We start from the raw sequence: 24,635 nt of genomic DNA on the forward strand, positions 1-24,635 counted from the left end.
ATGTCACATTGTTTACTAATGGTATTGAAGATGTGACCACATACCCTGACATTGCACTATTCACACCAAGATCTTGCTGCATAATAAATTTATTTTAATGATTAAACATGCTGCTGACCTAATTTGGTTCCTGTCATTAAACAAATCTCTGGTGAAATGGCACATCTTTCCAACTGTCAAAAACCATCTCCTGTGGCAGGGTCATATTTAATACACACAAAGCTTTTTCAGCAGAAATCGCTTATCAATTTGGTAATGGGCTTTGTTAGTGATATACATATTTAGATTTTATTTTTACAGCACTTGCTGTCTAATAATGTATTCTCAGTGCCATACAAATAACTGTTGTATGAAAAAGGTTAAGGACTTATACAAGATGTGACAAAATATACTATAGATTGGGTGAGCAGGGATTAAAATAAATGTATATGATCTAAAATGTAAAAGTGAAGTTACTGAAATGTAAAATTATACTTGAGCCTTTTAAACAAAATGGGTTTAATGCCATATTTGAAGTATTTTAATACCTGACATTAATCTATTCTGAGTTTCTGTTGTATTTAGCTGCATATTGTAAAAGAAGAAAAAAAATAGATATATTTTCTAAATTTATACACCAGAGTATGTTTGGGAAACATTTTGTTTTTCATTCTGGTGAGAAAAAAATGTTAGGAGTAATATTACAGGTACAAAGGGAAAAAAAGTTTGATGTTAGACCTGTCAAAATATTAGTTGTTTCATAGCATAATTCAGTGCTAAGTTAAGACTCTTAACATTCTGACACATACGTCCAATCTTTGTTGTCCTTTAAGAATAAGTTAATTATTTTTGCCAAGTTTTCTTTTCTGAGTTGTGGCATACATTGATTTGCCCTAGAATCTGATGGTGTGAAATGAAGCTGTAGATCGAATTTAAATGAAAAGTGATGCAAATGAAAGTACATATCCCCAGGCTACTTACAGTAAATGTGGAAAAAAGCCTTAAAACATACTGAATATGTCCACTTTGTAAAGAGATAATTTTTGGTTTCAGAAAACATGCCTTGTGAGATTCGGTTTATGGTAACATAGTAAAGTTATTAACTCTGGAACTATCTTATCCACTAACAGTAAGAAAGTAATAGCTGGAGTAGGGGTTACTGTTGGGCTAATGGAAAGCACTGTGTGGTAGAATATGAAGAATAATCCAGAGAACATGCAAACTTCAAATGATCACTTAGACCTATGAGGCATCAGCTGTAAGGAATGTGCCACTGTGACCAAATGATCAAATAATATGCTTACTCTGATGAAAGCTGTCTGTTTAGACTTTCCTGCTTTCATCAATTCTTTCTGTATATTTTCTCAAATTAGAAAAATATCTCCGGAAGACCATGGTTAATGATTGTGTAAAAAGCAAAACATAAAGGCAAACAAATCCCACAAATCACTAATCCAAGAGTAGTACCTAAAACAATAGTGTGGTCAAAGAGCAGGAAGTCCAAAATTTCTGAAAATTGTGACTCTAAAACAGGAATCCAAAATCAAAGACACATTGGCAAATCTACAATGAGCAATGCAGTTTCTCAATGTGAAGCCAAACTCAGCATAATGCAAAATGGAAAAATAATTAATAGGTAACATCATATTAGTAAAATGACAATATATAAATAAAAAGACAAAACCATAAACATAATTTACAATCTGAAAAATTATATTTAAATAATAACAGAAACATTAAATAAACAAAAATTATGCTTGAGCCAGAGCATCACACCTGGCTGTTTTTTTTCCACATGCAAAGATTTGCATGTTAAATTAACTTGCTTCTCCAAAGCAGCATAATGTTTCCTGTAGTAAATTGATGCCATGTTTAGGACTAACTCCTGCTAGATACCTAATGGTGATAGGATAGTATCATCCACCTCATCGTTTTGAATCATCAGAGGAGGGGATGATGTTTATGAGTGAATGAATGAATTAAATGCACAGCATTTTCTTACTTTATGATCTCTGAGACTGTTTTTCATCAATTTTCTCTGTGTACTCCTATCTTCCAGAAATATACACTTTAGGTTGATTAACAATTCTAAATTGGACCTATGTAAGTGGCGATACCTATGTACCTTGTGAAAGACTGGCATCCTATCCAAAGTCCTTGTTTGTCATGTTAGTCTTCAATAATCACACCAGTTTGAATGTGAAATACTTTACTTTCAAACATGCAAAAAAAAAAAACACTAACTGAAAAAGAACCACAATACAAACACCATAAAAACTACCAACATTCCAAGCATGAATGTCTTAAAGGGGACAACAACAGTAATTCAGTATTAGTATGTTTACCTTAATTATAAACTTTTAACATGTCATTCAGTTGATGAGCACAGGATGGACTCTGACTTCTTAGAACCTAGTAATTATTATAAGTGGATTTAGAGTATGAATGAAAGGATTAATGTTTATGACTCTTTTCCTGGACTTGGGAATAAACAGTTTGTCCTCCTGGAAGGGGGTCATATAGAAACTAGGATGATCCTCCCCCAACAGTGCCCTCTAATGGCACCCAGGGACCCGGACAAGGCTGCATTTCTGAACCTCAATTCCCATGTGGCCCTGCAGGTGTTCAAACAGGGACACCACTTGAGGACCACTACACCCTGTCATATGGGTGATGGAACTGCTCCTGGTTTCCAGCTTCCACAGGTCCATCCTTTAAATGACTTAAGGAAGCTGATTCCTTGTCCAGCTGGCATGCTGATCTGCTCTTGTACTATGACCTCCCTTCTGAGATGGAGGATAATTTCTTGCCCTTTCATCCCTGTCCTTCCTTTTAAGCAATTACATTGGCTCTCACTCAGCTGAGCCTCGTAGCAGCCAGCAATCAGTCCTGTGAAGGTGTAAGACCACAGTGGAGGCGATTGAATGTAGTCCATCTTCGATGCCTGTCCTCTGCTGGGAAAAAGAACAGCACAATTACCATGCATACTCATCTGCATACACATATCGTATCCTCAGGTCTGTCATGGTAGCATTTGCACATTCGAAATCCGCTACCTGTCAGATCACAGTAAAGGACAGTGTCTCCAATAATGTCCCCACTCCTGGAAATCAAAACACCTTTCTAGCCCATCTTTTAAAACAGGGGAAACTTCAAAGGACCCTCATCATATGGTGCCTCTTCCTGATTTTAGGGAGTCAAATGGTTAAGGCAGATGGGGACCTTTGGCCATGTGAGCCCAATGAAATTTCATGATTGGACACTTCCCCACTGTTGGGAAAGTCTTGATCTTTAGATTGACTCCCCATTTTTTACTTTGTGACTTTTGGATGGTTTGGGACCCTCTACACCTGTGTAGACTTTTTTTAAACTGTGAGAATGTTCCTAAATAGCATCAGTTACAGTTATTGGAGCGAGTGCTACTTGGTTCCCTTCACATGTGTCTGGGACCCTTTTGCACTGTATCCCTTTTTCCCTACCCTGTCAGATCTCAGTAGACTGAGTAGCTGTCTCTAAGACTTGAGGTTCCAATCTGGGAAACTTTTTTAACATGCTCAGTACAGGTGTAAGAATGAGTGCTTTTTGGCTCTCCTCAGCTTTGTCAGAGTCCGTTTCACACTGCGTTCCCTTTTTATGTACCATAACAGAATAGCTTACCTGTATGGCTGGATCCACTCCAGGAGGCAGTCCTACTCCTGCACTGTGTAAATATCTGTCAACCGATTCGAGTGGAGCCCTTACTATCTCCTTAATCTTCTTCATCGCAGCTCCTAAGTAATTTAATATACAGTAGATTGGAGTGTTCTTACTGGCTGAAGTAGCTCTTCCAGCTTTAGAAAATCAAGTTGACTTTTGGCTTTGCTCGTCTGTGTCTGGGTGGAACTTCAAGTTTTTCCATTCATCCTTCAGGAGTCATTCAGATTGTACTGCTCTTGCACATGCTCAGTTAGGGCTTCCTCTGCATCATGAGAGATTGAGTTTGGAAGTCCCTTTATTGGGACCGTGTGCTCTCAAATAATTTAGTGACAAAGCTCGGATACTTATTCTGAGACCCAGTATCATCTGAAGAACAGAAAAGAAAGTCAGTGACCCCCAGTCTGGTCATCAGGGAGTTTAGACTTGAGTGTCCGGCGTCTTCATGGTTCGCAGATATGTCCTCACTGCTTGGGTTGTCTCGTTCCTTAACGCTTAGCAAGTAAGTTGAGGCAGACAATGGTTGTCCCATTGCAGACTTGTCGTTCATTGCTGTTCACTAGAGTCTTTCTAGGTTTCTAAAATACTTTTGAGTGAGTTTGGCCCCTTGACAGTACATACATCACTTGCTGTCTCCATTGAGGCAAGCTTCATTGAAGAGGCCAAAGAATGTCCCTCTGGCAAGGTACTCCTCCTCTCCATGTGATTCCCATTTAAGGATAGGATACCATGGCCAACTGTTTTCATAATTGTCTAGGCTCTCCTCATATGACCAAAATTCCGATGGCTGCCTACTTTTTCGGTTTTTGTGCCCTTTCTCTTGCAAATCTTGCTGCTGGAAACATTGGTGCTGCGTGTGTGGGTTATAATGGTCTGAGTTTTGGTCACAATAAATAAATTTGTGGGTTCCTGGGACACCATGGGATGACCAATGCCACCTGTTGTATAGGAGAAAGTATTGCAATGGGGTTAAATATACAAATTATTTACACTTTTTATTCTACACATTATTTCAGCCTTTTGTACTGTAATGTGTATGTGTGTGTGTCCACGCCACAGATAACTTGTGAAATGATTAAGCAGTATGATATGACTAGCAAAATACCCACGCTTCGCAGCGGAGAAGTAGTGTGTTAAAGAAGTTATGAAAAAGAAAAGGAAACATTTTAAAAATAATGTAAGATGATTATCAATGTAATTGTTTTGTCACTGTTATGAGTGTTGCTGTCATATATATATATATATATATATATATTGTGGTCCCCGGCCGGGACGCCCAGGAGGACCAGAGGAGGGCTTGTGCCTCCTCCAGACCACGAGGGGGCCTCGGGTAAAGGGCTTGGAAGCCCAGCCCTGTAGGGACCCGTGGCCTCCGCCAGGCGGAGCCCCAGTGCCTGATTATCCCGGGAGCCCGGGACTTCCGCCACACCAGGAAGTGCCGGGGAAGACGACAGGGGACACCCGGACGGCTTCGAGGCGCGGCGGCACTTCCGCCACACAAGGGCGTGTCTGCGGAGGAGTGCCGGGAGCAGCTGGGGCCCATCCGGGTTCCCATAAAAGGGGCCGCCTCCCAGTAGTCGGTGGATGTCGGGTGGAAGTGGACAGAGCTGAAGAGAGGACAGGAGGCGGTCAAAGAAAAGGCACAGAGATTGTAAGGCCTGGACTGTGGGGAATCGGTGCAAGAGGCACTGGGGTTTTGTGCACGTGACTTTTGTTTGTATATATATACACACATACATACATACATACACACACACATTATATATATATTATATATATATATAATATATATACACACACACACACAGACACATATATATACATATACTAGCAAAATACCTGCGCTTCGCAGTGGCGAAGAACTGCTTTTAAATTTTTATTAAGAAGAAAAGAAAACCTTTTTAAACTGAGGGAAAATATACCAATAACTATCTGTTAAGGATCTCTTTGTATACCACGTTGTCAGTTCAGCACTCCGGTTGTAATATGACCAAGCCGTGCATTGAGATTACTTTTGAGAATGCAACGAATAGTTGTTCAGGAGAAAAGCAATGTTGCCCCAAATCAATGGCAACCTTTTGTAGTGTCTCTCCCCGAGACTTATTAATTGTCATCACGAAGCAGAGCCTTACTGGAAATTTGAGGCATTTGAATTGAAATGGGAGATCAGAGGGTATAACGGTGATGCGAGGAATACATTCAGAGTGTGGCGCTGTGCTGTTTTTTTGTGTAGCTGCCTTCACACAGCTTCTCCGCTGCTTTATAAACGAACGCCATATAAGGCCGTCGTTTCTCCTTGCTTCGCGGTTGTTATGGTGTATAAAATCTGTACATTTTGGTTTCCATTATATTTTGTTCAAGACAAGACAACAGATGAAATTAAATTAAAGCAGGTTTTCTTCCCTTACACCTTACTTTTATAACACTTGTTCATAGCTTCATGCTAATTTGGTTTTATAGCCTGGGAAAGGATGCTGAGCTGATACCTCAGGCTATTGATGGATGGACATCTGGAACAACAATTTGCTTTATAGCCTAGGACAGGAAGAACTACTATTTCTCCGAGTACATCAATGGTTTTGTTGTGTGGGAAAACAGACAGTGAATTAATTCATCAATCATTTGGACAGCCAGCCAATCAGGTGCATGTGTTTTGAAACCAAGGCTTGACATTTCGTAATAAATATGCCTTGGTTTGGAAAGAAGAGGAGAGAAGTAAAAGAAGAAGAAAGAGAAGCAAAGGGAGAAGAAGAGGAACGGACGAAGACGGCCCTGGTCGTCAGAAAGGCATCATGAACATCGATTGATAAATCAAACGCCTCCATGGGACATTCATCCTTGTCATTTGTAACTTTTTCGTAAGCTTTTTCTAAAGACTATATATATTCAGACTTTCCTATCACTACCTATTTTCTAGTATTCTTTGTTCTTGTGGTATTATTATTATTCTTGTAATAAATATCATGCTGCTTTTAACTTTCAGTGCTTTGTCTTAATGTCTAGAGTGATTGAAGTAATAAGTTAGATTTCTTTGAGCACCTGGTGAGAGCCAGATTTTTGCCATTATTTCTGTGCTGCGAGGTTTATATGGCTGAGAGTGAAGAGCGCTATACTCAACAGAAGGGACAGATACGATAAAGAAGGTATTCTTGGCTGATGAATGGCCTATAGTCAAAAGTGCTGAGTCTTTGTATGTTTAAATGTATTCTTGTAGACCAAAAGTAATATTTAGGTCTGAGATATCACTAAAACATCGTATTGTTGTTCGTGCCGAAAATAAGTAAGTCTCTTGAAGTGCTGAATGACAGGCTGTTATTCCTATAGCACTTGTGTGGTTTAAAGTGCTAAGGGTTAATCAGCGTGTGTGTGTCATTCATGGAGCACTGTTGTGGTTAGGGTCTGTGTGTGTGTTTATCTATGTGTGTGTGTGTTCATCTTAAAGTGCAACAGTAGACCAACCCGATAACGAACTTGACGAGAACATTTACCCTTGAGAAAACAGGTAAAGGGCAAGTGGAGGGAAATACCACGATAATACAGCGGTTCTGTACTGTTTTATTGTTCGTTTATTACGATTGTTATAGTTATTGTGTAGCTATTCGAGACTAACTTTACTGTTCAGGTACCCATTTCCTTTATTTAATCCGCGGCTTGTACACTATTTTTTGTTTGTTTGTTACGATTATAGATATTTATTGATTCCCTTCTTTAGCTGACTGCCTGCTCATATAAGGCGCTCCGCTGGTTTTTTGTGAAGCAGCCTTTACACAGCTTCTCCACTGTTTTATAAATGAACGACATATAAGGCCATCCTTTTTTCTTGCTTTGCCAAGGAAGCTGCCTTTTTATTTAATCCATGGGTTCTCTGCTGTTTTAATGTTCGTTTATTACGATTGTTATAGTTCTCTTTATATAGCACGTTGTCAGTTCAGCACTCTGGTTGTAATATGACGAAGCTGCGCAAGCTCACTCTTGAGAATGCAACTTATAGTTGTCCAAGAGAAAAGCAATCTTGCCTGAAATCAATGGCAACCTTTTGTAGGGTCTGTCTCTGAGACTTATTACTTGTCATTGCAAAGCAGAGCCTTACTGGAAATTGGAGGCATCTGAATTGAAACGGGAGATCAGAGGGTATAACGGGGATGCGAGGAATACATTGAGTGTGGAGAAACTCTAGAGACAGCGTGTGTATTAACTTGTGGATTTTTCTGTGAGTATTTGGTGGCAGCGTAACAAAGTTGCTTCCGCAAGACCATGTTAGCTGTGGAGCTCAACTCGGAGCATATTCTTTTCCTACCTTGTCAATTGTGTAATGTGTTTTTTGAACAGGTTTGATGCATGGAAGTGATCACTGCATACTGCGTTTAGTCAGTTCACGTGAGCTGCTCTCTTGTGTGATGTTGCGATGTCCACGGCTTTATTTAATGTTAGCTAAGACCCGGCACTTAAAAGTTTCTCGCTACAGCAATTTGAACTCTGTTACAAAGTGATCCAAAGTGTCATTTATACCTTGTATCTTCTAATTAAACTTGTATCTCACGAATAAAGTATTAGATGAAGGCATGACAAATGGCAGCGGTAGCGTGTCCATAAACTTAATTTAAACTTACGGTGTACACCGTGCTTTGTTTCCGCAGTAGCTGCACTTATGAATAAGCTTGTATGCGTTTTTCTTCAGCGCTCTTTGGGAGCTCTTCCTTCTTTTCTACGTACTGCGTTCACAGTCAGTTCGCGTAATTACGTGGGAGGCGTGATGATGTGACACGCAGCTCCGCCCCCCACAGCCATCGACCTAAAATCCATTACAGTATATGTAGAAAAATAGGTTCCAGTTATGACCATTACACGTAGAATTTCTAAATGAAACCTGCCCAACTTTTGTAAGTAAGGTGTAAGGAATGAGCCTGCCAAATTTCAGCCTTCTACCTACACGAGAAGTTGGAGAATTTGTGATGAATGAGTGAGTGAGTGAGTGAGGGCTTTGCCTTTTATTAGTATAGACTAGCAAAATACCCGCGCTTCGCAGCGGAGAAGTAGTGTGTTAAAGAAGTAATGAAAAAGAAAAGGAAACATTTTAATAATAACGTAACATGATTGACAATGTAATTGTGTTGTCATTGTCATGAGTGTTGCTGGCATATATACATATATATAAATATATATACACACACACACACACACATATAAACATATATATACACATCATATATATATATATATATATATATATATATATATATATACACATATAGACATATATATATATATACATATATACAAATTATATACAGTATATATATATATATATATATACACATATATATATATATAGAAATCTACATATATATATATCTACATATATATATTAGAGGTGGGACTCGATTAAAAAAATTAATCTAATTAATTAGAGGCTGTGTAATAATTAATCTTGATTAATCGTATGTAATCACACATGAAAATTTGCCCCAAATCGCAAATGTTTTTTTTTTATTTAAAAGGGTTTTAGTGGGCGACAGAATCAAATAATAGACATGGACATGCTCTTTTAATTTCTGAAAAAAAAAATGCTTCAATTTAAAACAGAAACAAAAATATCATCCCTGGCTAAAATTGGGCAGACTTAAAAATAAAGTGGTATTTTAAGTACTTTAAGTACATTTTCAGAATGGTATTGTCTTTGAATAATAACCAAAATTTCAACATATAGTGCAGTTTTTCTTCTTAAAAAAATAAGTCAGAAACATAAAAGGTAATTTGACAAGCTTCATCTTTAAACTCTGAGTAACCTTAGCCAAAATTATTTTGTACATTAGGCTAAAACAGTGTGATCATTGAACATTTTGTAATTAGGTGTAATTAGAATTACTAACGGTCACGGAAGTCAAATGATCCCCAGTAAGAGCCACAAAGTCCGCTTTCTGTAATGCATCTAATTTTGCTTGCTTTTCAGTATGCAGAAAACCATGCTTTTATCAAGGCTTCCGTCGGGTAGTCTCTTGAAATGAAATTTTCCTCTGATCAGTCGTAGGAACGTGCTTTATTCCCACTGTAACATTTTTGTAGCTCTGATGTGTGCATCTATGTAATCGATGTACAGGGCCACTGCTGGCAAAATAGGTGCCCTAAGCAGAAATTTACTTTTGTGCCCCCTCCCCCAAATATTACGGAAGTAAAAATAAAGTAATAAAAAAAACACCTACTATAGGGGCCAAAGTAGAACTTTATTCAAATAAAAGTAAATACATAAATAAATTGTATCATTTATAAATTACAATTGTAGCTCTACAGCAAAAAATACAAACTAAAATTACACTTTAAATAAAATATTTATAATAAATAAAACAAACATTAATAAACTGAAATAAAATCAACACTGTCATCTGCTGGAGCTTTCCAAAGTTCAAAGTTTACAAAGGCACACTTCTGCTTTTTCTTGAGGCAAAGTCGTAAATGAGCTCTTCATATGATAAAGCCTTTGCTAATTCAGAGTTGATGCTGACAATTGCCAGACCACTGATGCGCTCTTGTGCCATAGATAAGCGCAAGTACGTTTTGATGAGCTTCATTTTAGAAAAACTTCGCTCAGCAGAGGCAACAGTTACAGGGAGCGTCACTGCTATGCTCAGAGCAATCCAGAGATTTGGTTACATGCACGGGCTTCATCTTGGGCTTTTTTTTTTCTTTCGTTTCTCAGCGCTGGACTGTTGATGTCTCTTTCCAGGAGCAGGCATATTGTTCAATTATTATCATTTTTGGCCCAATAGGCAGCCGTAACAGAGGTGAGGGCGCGCGCGTCATCACGTGTGCTTAGCCTACTCCTGCGTTCACCGTAAAATGCAATATATACGTTTATATTTTTGTTTATTTGTATGTGTATATTATTAATATTAATTTATTATTATAATATATAAAAACGATTTTTTTGAGCAGCTGTTATGGTGCCCTACGCAGACTGCGTACTCTGCGTATAGAGAGCGGTGGTACTGTCGATGTACCAGGAAAATCATGCATTGACAAAAGTTCCCCTTTGCTTGGAATTGAAAGTGTGATTAAATGCGTTATTTTTTTTAATGTGTTTTGGAGTACATGCATCGAAGCTTCTCAGCTGTGCTTGTGCTAAGAAAAGGAAACATTTTAAAAATAACGTAACATGATTCTGCGTTAACCGCGTATTTTTTCATACGTCTCAAACCAAGGGGATACGAGGGTAAAATGGGGAATCGAACCTCGGATGTCGGCGCTAGAGGCGAAGCCTCTACAATTGCGCCACGGCATGTGGTTTGTCTATTTGAAAGTATGTAGATCAGGTTATATATATACATATATATATACAGTATATATCCACGTTTCGCAGCAGAGAAGTAGTGTGTTAAAGAAGTTATGAAAAAGAAAAGGGAACATTTTAAAAATAACGTAACATGATTGTCAATATACAGTAATTGTTTTGTGAGTGTTATTGAGTGTTGCTGTCATCAAGGATTTGATTATCATTATTTCTTTCAATCAGGTTCGTATTTGTAGGATGTGTTGTGTTCAAGTTACATTCCGTGTTTGTCAATCGTTGTAAAGATAACAGGTTTCATTCATCGATTCGTTACTGCATCAATAAACAGCTCGTCTTCCTCTTTATCTGAGACGTGACACACTGCATGCACGGGTTTTTTTTTTTACACTGTCTTCCTTTAGCGGAACATTGACTTTTTCCACCGTGTGCTTTGTTTCCGCAGTAGCTGCACTTCTGAATATGCTTGTGTGTATCAGACGCTTTATATTTTTTTGCTGCCTTCTCAATTGTGTAATTCGGTTTTTGTTCAGCACTCTTTGGAACTTTGCTTTTTGTCTGTGCACTGCGTCAGTTCACATGAGCCGCTTGGTGTACATGCATCGAAGTTTCCCAGCTGTGCTGGTGCCATGTCGTGCGATGTCCACGGCTATATGTAATGTTAGCTATGACCCGGCACTTAAACGTTTCTTTCGCAGTTTTGCTGAGTTTGTGCCAAACACCACCATGACCATGTCATCTTCCTCTGCATAAGCACAGTCCTTCACCCGTGAATATTTAGCGGCAGTGTTTCTATTGGATTGCCGCTGACGGACGACCTTATATGGGCAGGCACTAAATTACGTAGGAGGCGTAACTCCGCCTCCCACGGGCATCGAGCAGAAGTAAGTAAGCTGTAAGGAATGAGCCTGCCAAATTTTAGCCTTCCACCCACACGGGAAGTTGGAGAATTAGTGATGAGACAGTCAGTCAGTCAGTGAGTGAGTGAGTGAGTCAGTGAGGGCTTTGCCTTTTATTAGTATAGATAAGTGGGATACCCATATAATAAATAGACTGTTTTTGCCATCATGTAGTAGCGTTTAGAATGTTACAGGGCAGTTTAGAGAGGTATTACTAAAAGTCTATACTGATTAATTAATACATTATGGAAAAATATGTATCAGTGAAAAATATAAAGATCTGTGCAAGTAAACGGTTGGCAAATAATGGCTAAGTTTACTGTGTTGCCAATTAGAAGGGCCCACAAATATTTTTTTCTTTTTGGCCTTATATATGCCTGGCTGTCACTCTGGTTACTCATATTGTGCCCTAATAATGTGAACATACATGATGCTAGGCAGAGGAAATTTGTACATTCTGTTCAGAGATTGTATTACCAGATGTTAACTACAGTATGTTCTGTAGAAATGTAAACAATTCATATAATGCATTGTATCCTGTTGGTCAAAGCTGGTTATTATTTTAATACTTTTCTATCTTACATAAAAATGGGAGCATGGGTAAAATGAAGTGTTTTATGGGGTAAGAGGTGACTAAGACTTGAATTCTAGTTTCCAGTTTATGATTAACTTGCATATTAAAATTTATAATCCACATATCAGTATGTTCTGCTAATATGAGATTTTATACACTTGACTGATTTCTGAGTGAGTCTCTTTATTGCATGCAAAAGAAAAAGTATGTAAAATTATTAATTTAATCATTGTGAGCTAGTGTAAACTGTATGGTAGAGCTGAGTCCTTCTTTGCAATAAACAACCAAAACATACAACTGAGTGTTAGGTTAAAGGGGACTTCTGTCCTTTAATTCTGCCTTATAACCACTAGAACAGGCTTACTCTGCCATGTTTACCCCACAACATGAATGAAAAAGTAAAGGTGATCGGATAGGAACTTATAGCTCTTATTTACAAACAGAGAGAATTCTGTTTCACAATTTACTTTGTCTTCACTGCTGCTTGAGCACATCACCAAAACTAGCAAACAACTTACACAGACAAAATGTACAATATCTACTTTTGACACCTCAGTTAAGACAGTATGGTTAGTTGGTAGCACTCTGAAACTATCATCTAATGTGCAATAAATGCCAAGGTGACCAAAGATAGAAAAAAATAATACAGTGAAATAGACAGAAGTGCTGACAATACATTCTTTTCAAGATTGGATATGTAAGTGACCAACGTGGGTGATAGCATGCATTTTGTGCAAATATAGTTTACTAGGATGTATTTAGTGCTATTTTTATGTTTTATATGCATTATCATGCATTGTTTTGTGTTGATAATATTTTGGCACAACACATGTCTGCACTGTTGTTTACTCCAGGAAGCACAACCTGAATATGGCATAATGCCAAACATTCTGGGAATTCTCAGATTTTTAAGTACCAAAATCACAAATAGGTTAATTGTGATTTGATTTTCAGGTTCTAGACCCTTGACCCTCTGAATTGTGTGATGTGTGTCTGGAACTTTGCCAGTCAGACTGTGATTATTTTTAAAGTGAACAATTATCTTCTATTTTCTCATAACCAGTAAAACAAAGAATTTTTGGACAGACAAATATTTGGTAGTGCAGAAATGAATTTCCTTGCTACCCTCCTTTACCAGGGTTAGGCCCTGGGTCTTGATGGTATCTTTTTATATTCTAGAAGCAAATTTCTGACTGACTGTTAGCTATGGAATACAAGTTCATTCATAAGATATGACAACTATAAAGTTTTGATACAGTTGTAATCGCCATTCAAGCAATATAACACCCAAAATACAATATGTTATTTATTAACATAACTATCACAGATTTCGAATTCCCTGCAAATATTTTGGGAAAAACTGTCTGATATCATAAAAAGTAGCTTTATTCACCTTGTCTTTATATATAATAAACTACCCTGGCTGTTTGTTTGTCTGTCCAGGATTTTAAATCTCCTGTAGCTCACAAACCGTTTGACCTATTGACCTGAAATTTGGTACACATATACTACGTGACGTCTGCTATCCGCTGACCTCCAAGGTTATTTCTCTTTTTATTTTTATTTTCTTTTATTGTAGAATCAACTCTCGGCAGCGGCCAGCAGGGCGGCTGTGCTGTGCATGCATACAAGCGCCGTTCTCATCCCTACCACCTTCGCTGTCACTACCAGCTTAAATGAAATTTTTTTAAAAAAGCACACTAATTAATTGCAACACAAACACTGACTTAATCAGTTTTAATGCAAAAAGATGCAGACGAAAGAAGAGAAGAAGTGAGCCGCTAGGGTAGAGAAAAGAAGCGCATCAATCTCTGAGCAAACAAATTCTAAACTACAGAAAAAGAGTATGAAAACTATGAATGCTCAAGTCAAGTGTATTCACTACATGTTATCATGCAGTGCGCCGTTACTGGTATAATATATTCTAACTAGACATTAAGCCTGTTACAATAACGGGCGCTAGAACAGTATTGCATAAACATTGTTAGGAACAGTCTATATTAAATGGCAAGGGACCTTGACCTCATTCTGTTTGTTGTCTTATTTTTTTTGTTAAAAATATTTTTGCAAGAAGCCTAAAGTAAAATAATATTAAAAATAAAAAAAGAAATGTATATGACAATAAAGTAAGTATAATTAATATTGCCTTAGTGTAAAACTTTATAACAATCTGTAATACACAATATCTGAAGAAGATATTTAGGAAAATGTTTTTATTTTTTTACCTTAGGAAATTTTTCAATAAAATTTCATTATAGACAACATTTTTTGTAAATACTCTTGTTCAGGACCATCTACAACGTTGACAACATCATCTGTAAAACTTCTAACTCTTGATAATGCAACATATAACTGACCGTGGCTGAATACTGGTTCTGGCAAGTAAATGGCAACTTTTTCTAAGGTTTGCCCTTGAGCTTTATTAATTGCTATGGTAAAGGCTAATGTAACTGGAAATTGTCGCCTTCTTATGATAAAGGGTAAATTAGTAGAGAATAGAGCCAAATCAATACGGGGAATATTCTGACGCTCATTTTCTTTTTTACAATCGATCTATTTGCTTGTATTTTTCTTTTTCTTTCAGCCTTTCTTTTGTTGATGTTTACCTGTTGAGCTGACCGTTCTTCCAGGAGATGTTGCTTATACAGTAATCCCGCCTCGATCGCGGGGGTTGCGTTCCAGAACCCCCCGCGATAGATGAAAATCCGCGAAGTAGAAACCATATGTTTGTATAGTTATTTTTATATATTTTAAGCCCTTATAAACTCTCCCACACTGTTAACATTATTAGAGCCCTCTAGACATGAAATAACACCTTTTAGTCAAAAGTTTAAACTGTGCTCCATGACAAGACAGAGATGACAGTTCTTTCTCACAATTAAAAGAATGCAAATATATATTTTCTTCAAAGAAGTGTCTGCATCAGGAGCAGAGAATTTAAGAGAGAGAGCGAGCGCTCGCAAAGAAAAGCAAACAATCAAAAAATCAATCCGTGTGCTTTTAAGTTTGCCCGAAGCACCGCAATAAAGCGGCATTTTTCAGAGGAGCGTCAGTATCTTCTAAGCAAACAGCCTCTGTGCAAACAGCCCCTTTGCTCACATCTCCTCCGTCAGGCGCAGAGAACGTCAGAGAGAGAGAGCGAGATTAAAGCAAACAATCAAAAAATCAATACGTGTGCTTTTGTGCTTTTAAATATGCCGAGCACCGCAATAAAGCGGCATTTTTTAGAGGAGCGTCAGTATCTTTTAAGCAAACAGCCTCTGTGCAAACAGCACCTCTGCTCACACCCCTCCGTCAGGCGCAGAGAATGTCAGAGAGGGTGAGATAGAGGCAGGGACAAGCAAACAATCAAGCACCGCGAGGGAAGCATATCTTATAGCATTGAGGAGTTTTAGTTAATATATAATACATGCTCTGATTGGCTAGCTTCAAAGCCATCCGCCAATAGCGTCCTTTGTATGAAATAAACTGGGCAAACAAACTGAGGAAGAATATACCATAAATTAAAAGACGCATTGTCCGCAGAAATCTGCGAACCAGCGAAAAATCCGTGATATGTATTTAGATATGCTTACATTTAAAATCCGCGGTGGAGTGAAGCCGCGAAAGTCGAAGCGCGATATAGCGAGGGATTACTGTATACGATATGAGTGTCTGTGTCTTTTGTCCTACTTGACGTGTCCTTTTTTTTTGGGAGGTGGGGCATGTTGTTAGTAGGTAGATAGTTAGTAAACATGCACGGGGCAGTATGTGTGGCGTCTCCCCAGCAATGGATTTTATGTGCACGGCCGCGACTACCCAATCAGCACTCTCCCCAGCAATGGCTGCGCCATTCACTGTGTGCCCAGCTTCCAGTGTGTGTGCGTCCACGGTCTCCCCAGTAATGATGTCCTTTATTTGCTTATCATGCGCGTCCGCGGCTACACCACTCACTGTGTACTCAGCTTCCAGTGTGTGTGCGTGAACGATGCCAGTCGTGCGTGTCGCACCGTGCCTCGTGCATGCGCACTTCACCAAAAGACACACACACACGGACACCTGGACGCACACAGGGGTTTTATTAAAGAGGATAGGTGCTTATTAATTAGTTGTCTAATTCCAACTCCTATTTAAGTTTCTTGCCCCATATGCTTCAAAAACTGTAGGTAGGCCTTATCTGGAAAAACTATATCACTGCTGGAAAATTATATCACTGAAAAAAATAAATAAATCAAACCCCACGGTTCCTTTCCCTTCATGGTCATTTTAACTAGTGTAATGTTCAGTTTTTCTTGATAAATCTCTTTGATTAATTCCCTTGATAAATTCTATCTGTTCATCTGTCCATACATACATAAATGAAACAACTCTGTTTCCCTCTATGCACATGAATTTCTGTGATTTTTAAATAATATCTTGTTTGACATTTCACGTGTTAGGATTATTATACAAGTGGTAGACTTCTTTTTGTTTTTCTTGTAATTCTTCCTATTTTGCTCTTTTTTTCCATCTTCTTTCACCATATGTAAAATGTAGCTTTGGCAAAATTGGGGAATCTTACTAGAAAAATCAAATATCTGCTAAGTAAGTAATTTTGTGTGCAATGCATTTTAGAATGACATGGTTTTCATTGTATTCATATTTTGGACCTGTATGTTTTTTAACTGTAACTTTTAACTTTTTTTTTTTTTATTAGTTCCACAGCATGGCATGCCAGCACATTGAACTATATAGATAGTATTTTATTTGTCCTAAAGGGAAATGTTGCTTGTACAGAAACTCAACAAATTAGAAGTAGTATAACAAACAAAACAACCCCCTTCAAACACACAGAAGAGTTAACAAAAAAAAGCACACCCTTTGTATGCACTCGAAGATTATTCCTAAGCCTATGAATATTGGTTTTCTAAAGGTGTCAGCCATCGTGCATCACTTGGTGACACTCCCATTTATAAATTGATCTGTTTTGTTGAGATATTTCTCACAGTTTGCACTTCTATCAGCTTGTATTCATCTTAAAGTAATTTTACCCTGGTCATTCACTACAAGTGTTCATGCTTGGTGTTACATATGTAAAATGTCTATCTTATTTTATTCAGATCTAGTATAGGGGTTTGAGTTGAGCTGAAATACTGTCTCCTTTATTTAGTAATATTAATGTTCTTTTTATCAATGGCCACCATTTTCAAATGGCTATCTTGGTTTCACATTCTTGTATCCTGCTGCCATTTAACATTCTTTTCACATTCTTTTTTTTGTCTCACTTTCTTTTTCTCTTCTGCTTTAAGTTCTGTTACAGTGTTTTACAAATCATAGATTGCAGTGTAAGTTTTCTTAGTGGTGTGTCTATCTGTTCGAATGATTTAATATACATATATATTTTTATTTGCTGTGAAAAGCTTATTTTAGACTGCAGACATTACCATACATATTTGACATTATGTTTATTATATCCCTTTTGTTTATAAGAACACCACATTTTTTTCATGTTGTCTTTTTACCATATACAGGTCAAATTTTATTCTTAGTTCTGAATTCTACACTGTCAAAATTAATTCTTAGCTTTGCTTGATTCCTCTTACACCATGCAAAAAAAACCCAAACTTTATTCTAAACAGTAACTTCAAAGTGGACATGTCTTTGAAGGAGTAAATCTACATTACTTACCGGTTGATCGCTTTCTGTGACTTAATCAACATACAGTATTCTGCTAGTAGTGCAAGTAAATCTACTTATACTACCCTCAAGCAATGAGGAACGTATGTCTTGGAAATTTGCACATCACTTTGTCACAGTATCTTTTTTTTTTGTCTGGGATTGAGAAAATCAAAGTAGAAATGGAAAATAAAAGCTTTGTATTTTGTCTTTGATTTTCGTCCTTACTTATACTTTCCTGTTGTAATCTTGGTCCAGGGAGAGATTTTGTCGTATAGATACATCTAGGTGTACAGTATAATTGTATTTTTTGTTTCTAAAAATTGAAGTGATTAATTACTGTATTCTTTTGGTAAAGTGAAGCAAGCTGTAGTCACATCTTTAATTCCTCTTACTGCTTGAGGTTCTTTGTACAGTTCACAAGGAACTATTCTATCTTGAGAAATAGCAATGTAACCCAGTGTAAGTAGGATAATTTATGTGAGCTTTTAATAAATTGTGGCATGTTACATGATTTCCAATATCTGAACTGTGAGCATTTCATAGATTTGACTAATATTTGTCTAGCTACCTTTCACTGTAATGAAAAAGGTGGGTTAAGAAAATTAGGATAGTGTAAGATAAATATTATATATTGAAAAATTGTGATTTAAAGCAATATGGATTATTTAAGCAACTTTACGCAACTAGAAATTTGATTGCAATGTGACAGATTGCTGAATAATTTCACCATAAAGAACACAATTATCTTAATTTTAAATGGTTTGAACAATTGGTTTCACAAAATGGATTTTAGTGTAAAATACCTATTAAAATATATTACAACACAAGTAAATAGAATGAAGCACTTGTTGCAGCAAACTACCTCTAGAACAATAACAAGGAGGAACAAATTTAGCAAATATAAGGTTTTTTTATTAACAAAATAAAGCCAGCACGAAAGCATTAACCAGTGAAAACACAAAATTACCATGGTTAAAGTAAGACAATCAAAACTATGCTCTCACTCTAGGCCTAGCTACACAAGGCTTACACAGTTCTTCTAGATAACTGTTTGTCCAATTCAGAATTTTATCAGAACACCTCCTTTTCCTCCTTCTGACTTTTCTCTTTCTCTTAAACCATCGTTTCTTCCTCTTAACAGTTTTTTTTCTATCCCACTCTTATCCCAATTCTATCCTCTAAGACCTCCTGCCATGAGATAGCTTTGAAGCCCTAATTTAGGATTAGTCACCACCACTCTAATTTTGCTACATGAATAATGGGCTAGAACTTCTTGTGGTGGATTATTGCCTCCAGCAAACCCTTCAATCACCCTTAAAGCAAAGATTTTCACATGATACCTTTCATGCTGCCACTCAACATCCCATTACCTTCAGGAAACTACATAGTCTTTCTTTTCCAAGCTAAACTATATAAGGCCCATTAACAGGAGAGTATGTCAGAATACTGTCCTCCTGCCAGTTCTACCAATAAGAGTGTCCTTAATTGAGCAATCTGGTCTTGCTTTCCTCATCTAGAAGCCACATTCTGGTGCCAGATGTATACCCAGCTTGCCCAGTATACTGTACATACAGGTCCCTCCACTGTCCAGTGGCCTCCTCCCTTTCTCACCAATATTTGAATGGCCCCTCCTATGCTATTGTGGTTCTTCCTGTTCTCTTGTGGGAGTCAAGGCTGCCCTTTTTCAACTTTGTGTTGATGATGCATGTGGCAGCCTCTTTTCAGCAGGGCACAGCACCTCACAAGTTACAAAATAATATAATTAATAGCACTGATTTGTTACTCTACTAACCCATTATGCTTTCTTAAATGTTCTTTTTTCCAGAAATCATAGTCCACTGATGAGTTTTGGAGCCAGTTTTGTCAGTTTCTTGGTAAGTGCATTAAATGATCTGTGTTTACAGGCTGCCTTTCCTGTGTTTTAAGGTATTTTACTTTTAGTGTTGCCTTAAATGTATTTATTCAGGTTTAAGATTCATCTTTCGAAAATGGCTTGCCATCCAGTTAATGGCTAAACGGAGATTAATAAATGTCTTTTTTAATTAGCAGGATCATAAGAGATACTGCTACTGAGTAATTTTAATTCTTGACAATAATTATTTACACTATTACTAAAGTAGTGACTACTCTTTATTTTTAAAATTAGGGGCTAGAATAGGGTAAATTGACAGGGAATTTTACAAGATGTGTTTTTTTTTTTAAATCCGAATTTTTGCTTGTTTTTTTTTTTAAAGATTTGCTGTTAATGGTACAGTACCTTATAAAAAAAAATTTAATAAGTTATTTCTGAATATGTACATTTATGAGATGGTTGAGATTGCATGATTAAGTGCTTTCGTTAAACTTTTATTTTACCTAAATTAGTTGATATTTGTGATACATTGTGCTATCATTTTTAGTAGCTTCCTATGCAGTAAGTGATGTAATAATGTGGAGCATTCATTAAGTTTGAACCTTTTCTGATTTTCAGACATATTCAATATATTGTAAAAAAGGTTTTTTTTTATTGTTTTAGAATCATGCACCAGAAGAACTAGAATATTTTCTTCTTGTAATATTTAGTAAGGCATTTTTTATTCTTCTGACATTTTAATAACCTATCTTCATTCGAATAATAGAGCATAGAGGTTTGAAATTTGGCATCATCCTAAAACCTGGTCCCTCAGTAATATCTATTTTTTATATTTTGCACCATTTATCTTTTTTTAATTGTTGGAAGTTATGTACAGAGACAGCTTGCATTTCCACTGATAGTACATGCAGTTGTGTTTATTTTGTACACTTCACTAGAAGTTACAGTTTGCTTTTTTTTTTTTTCTATTTTTGCTGTTTTGCTTGCAAAGGAGATTCAGTACATTGCAGACATCAGATTGTATGTTTTCACACTATTTATCCATTAGCTCAAATGATCATGACCTGTACAAGTTTCTGTAATTCATTTGCCAAACTTAAAACTGTTTGTGTGTTGTAACTCTCAGCTCTATTATTTACCTGCCAACTTCTTTTGAATTTTAATAGCGTAAAAGTGTGAATGGATGGCAGTCATGCCCATTCATTTGCCTATGTGAAGTGTTCATGATCTCTTTGTGTTTGCCATTCATTTGCCTATGTGAAGTGTTCATGATCTCTTTGTGTTTGTGTGGATTTTCCTTTCGGTACTCATTTACCATGTGTGTATGCATGTGTGCCTTACTGTAGACATGAGACATGGCTCTCTTTACCTTGTGTTTTGGTGTCCTGAGACAGGCTCCAGTGCTCCACACCCCTAAACTGGATTAAATGGGTTTCTGAATGTCAGAATATGTTATGACTGAGTAAGACATGAGCTAAAGACAACCACTTCCTGCTGATTGATTTAGGAGATTAGTGCAAAGGATAGTTTTGATCAAAACTTTATCGCACAGTCTATTTTGATTAAAAAATATTTTTATCTTGGTGAATTTCATTTGTTTACATGTCCACTGGAAAACCACTGGATGTTTACATTATATTATAAAATGTAAGGTATTATCATTCACTGTAAAGAAATAGTGTTTGCTTTTTTCTTGGACAGATAAAATAAAATATCTACTCTGGTGTTATAGATGTAAACATTTCTATTTACTTCACAGTTTCTAAAGACAGAGTCAATGCCCTCCTTCATATAGTGTGTCCTGGAAATCCTGCTTATTGTATTATATTAAAAAGGTTTTTTTATTATCACACATAGTGTCCAAAGGTGTTTGTCAGTTATCGCAATTTTATGTTATGTATGAATACATTTTTGAAAATGAGGAAAAAGTCTTCATTAGAATGACTTGAATCTTGAATTAGCACGAGGGAGCATACTGGTTAAGGAAAGAAAGGAAATCTAACTTATTTTGACTTATTGTGAAAAAAATCACTGAACTCAAAAGCAGGATTATGTTATACCCAGTTAACTGTTGAAATTGGCCGACAGATCAGTAGGAGCATTGTCACATAGAGGATAGAGAAATTCTTAATTACATGTCTGACTTTGTAACACATAACCATTCCTATGCCTATTGTGTCATGATAAATAAGAATTGCAATAAAATACATCATCTTATTTAGCAGAAAAATCAAATTAACTTGCCTTAACTCTGTTTTCATGCCACTTGTTTAATAATGCACTAAGGTCCTTAAACCTTGTGAAGTGACCCCTGAGGAAAAAATAGAAAACTAAAAAAACCTTTGTCATTAGAATGATTTGCAATCAAGTTGTAGATAATTAATCATAGAAACCGATCTAAGTCTACCAATATAATGCAAAGTTGACCCTCACACTTAATCACTCACTCATCAACGAAGACATTATTTTCCATTTACATCAACAACAACATTTATTTATATAGCACATTTTTATACAATTAATGTAGCTCAAAGTGCTTTACATGATGAAGAAAAGATGAAAAAAAAGACAAAGTAAGAATTACAATAAGACAACACTAATTAACAAAGAATAAAAGTAAGGTTTGATGGCCAGGGAGGACAAAAAAAACTCCAGATGGCTGGAGAAAAAAAAAAAATCTGCAGGGGTTCCAGACCATGAGACTGCCCAGCCCCCTCTGGGCATAACATAAATGATCAGTCCTCTTTGTATTTAGGGTTCTCATGGAAGGACTTGATGATGATGGTCATTTAGACTTCTGGCTTTTAATCCATCAATGTAGGAACATCATGGTGCTTTGTGCTACCACAGAAAACTGGGAAAAAAACAAAACAGAAGAGAGAGTAGGTTTTAGTATGGATTTTGGAGCCACCATGAATAGTTATGATAATTAATTGAATATACAGAGCATCAGGATTAAACTAAAATGAAGTTATGAGAAAGCCATGTTACAGTAATTTGTTTTTAGCAGTTTTTTAAAGTGCTCCACTGTATTAGCATGGCGAATTCTTATTGGCAGGCTGTTCCAGATTTTAGGTGCATAACAGCAGAAGGCTGCCTCACCACTTCTTTTAAGTTTAGTTCTTGGAATTCTAAGCAGACACTCCGTTGAAGATCTAAGGTTACGATTTGGAATATAAGGTGTCAGACATTCCGATATATAAGATGGAGCGAGATTACTTAAGGCATAAGCAGTATTTTAAAGTCAATTCTGAATGACACAGGTAACCAGTATAGTGACATCAAAACTGGAGAAATGTGCTCTGATTTTCTTTTCCTAGTTAGGATTCTAGCAGCTGCATTCTGCACTAGTTGCAAACGATTTATGTCTTTTTTGGGTAGTCCTGAGAGGAGTGCGTTACAGTAATCTAGTCGACTGAAAACAAAAGCGTGAACTAATTTCTCAGCATCTTTCAATGATATAAGAGGTCTAACTTTTGCTATATTTCTTAAGTGAAAAAATGCTGCCCTAGTGATCTGATTAATATGCAATTTAAAATTCTGGTCACAGTTACCCCTAAATTCTTTACCTCCTTCTTGACTTTTAATCCTAATGCATCAAGTTTATTTCTAATAACCTCATTATATTCATTATTGCCAATCACTAAAATTTTTGTTTTCTCTTTATTTAGCTTGAGAAAATTTACTATTCATCCATTTAGAAACACAAGTAAGACATTGTGTTAGTGAAACAACAGAGTCGGGGTCATCAGGTGCTATTGATAAATACAGCTGCATGTCATCAGCATAGCTGTGGTAACTCACGTTATGCCCCAAGATAATCTGACCTAACGGAAGCATGTAGATTGAAAGAGCAGCAGACCCAGGATAGAGCCTTGTGGAACACCATATAGAATATTATGTATCTTTGAGTTGTAATTACCACAGCTAACAAAGAATTTTCTACCTGCCAGGTAGGATTCAAACCAATTTAAGACACTGCCAGAGAGGCCCACCCATTGACTAAGGTGATTTCTAAGAATATTGTGATCAATGGTATCAAATGTGGCACTCAGATCTAAGAGGATGAGAACAGATAAATGGCCTCTGTCTGCATTTACCCGCAAGTCATTTACTACTTTAACAAGTGCAGTTTCTGTACTGTGATTTGTTCTGAAACCTGACTGAAATTTATCAAGAATAGCATGTTTATTGAGGTGGTCATTTAGCTGCATAATGACTGCCTTCTCTAGAATTTTACTTAAGAAAGACAGATTATAAATGGGTCTAAAATTTTCAAAAGCAGAGGGGTAAAGATTGTTTTTCTTGAGTAGGGGTTTAGCTACAGCAGTCTTAAGACAGTCTGGAAAGACCCCCGTATCTAATGACAAGTTTACTATCTCAAGAGTACTATCAATTAGCACACCCGATACTTCTTTGAAAAAACTTATTGGTATTGGGTCAAGGACGGAGGTGGAGTGTCTCAGTTGAGAAATTATTTTATGTAAATCAGATAAATCTATCCTGGTGAAAGAGTTTAATTTGTTTATAACGGAGTACTGGGGCTTAAGAGGATCTGCAGTGTTGGGGAGATATACTATATTATTTCTAATATCATAAATTTTTTTGATTGAAAAATACAGCAATAGCCTCACAGGTTTCACTGGAAGTATTTTGGAGGCATTCCTTTGAGTTACCTGGGTTTAGCAGACGATCAATCATAGAGAATGAGACCCTGGG

The 24,635-nt window shown here is 36.8% G+C and overlaps 1 protein-coding gene across 2 annotated transcripts in view; it reads left to right on the forward strand.

Moving 5' to 3' along the window:
• The window catches only part of ttc39c (tetratricopeptide repeat domain 39C), a 191,058-nt gene that overhangs the window by 63,652 nt on the left and 102,771 nt on the right, over nt 1-24,635 (forward strand). The window contains exon 2 of one of the 2 annotated variants that reach the window (XM_039754748.1): nt 19,890-19,938. The exons of the other annotated variant lie outside the window; for it this stretch is intronic. Within the exon in view, the coding sequence (XP_039610682.1) occupies nt 19,890-19,938 (49 nt within the window). The remainder of the gene's footprint in view (nt 1-19,889; nt 19,939-24,635) is intronic. 2 annotated transcript variants of the gene reach the window in all.

This window comes from Polypterus senegalus, chromosome 5, assembly GCF_016835505.1.
Source record: "Polypterus senegalus isolate Bchr_013 chromosome 5, ASM1683550v1, whole genome shotgun sequence".
Classification (NCBI taxonomy): domain Eukaryota; kingdom Metazoa; phylum Chordata; class Cladistia; order Polypteriformes; family Polypteridae; genus Polypterus; species Polypterus senegalus.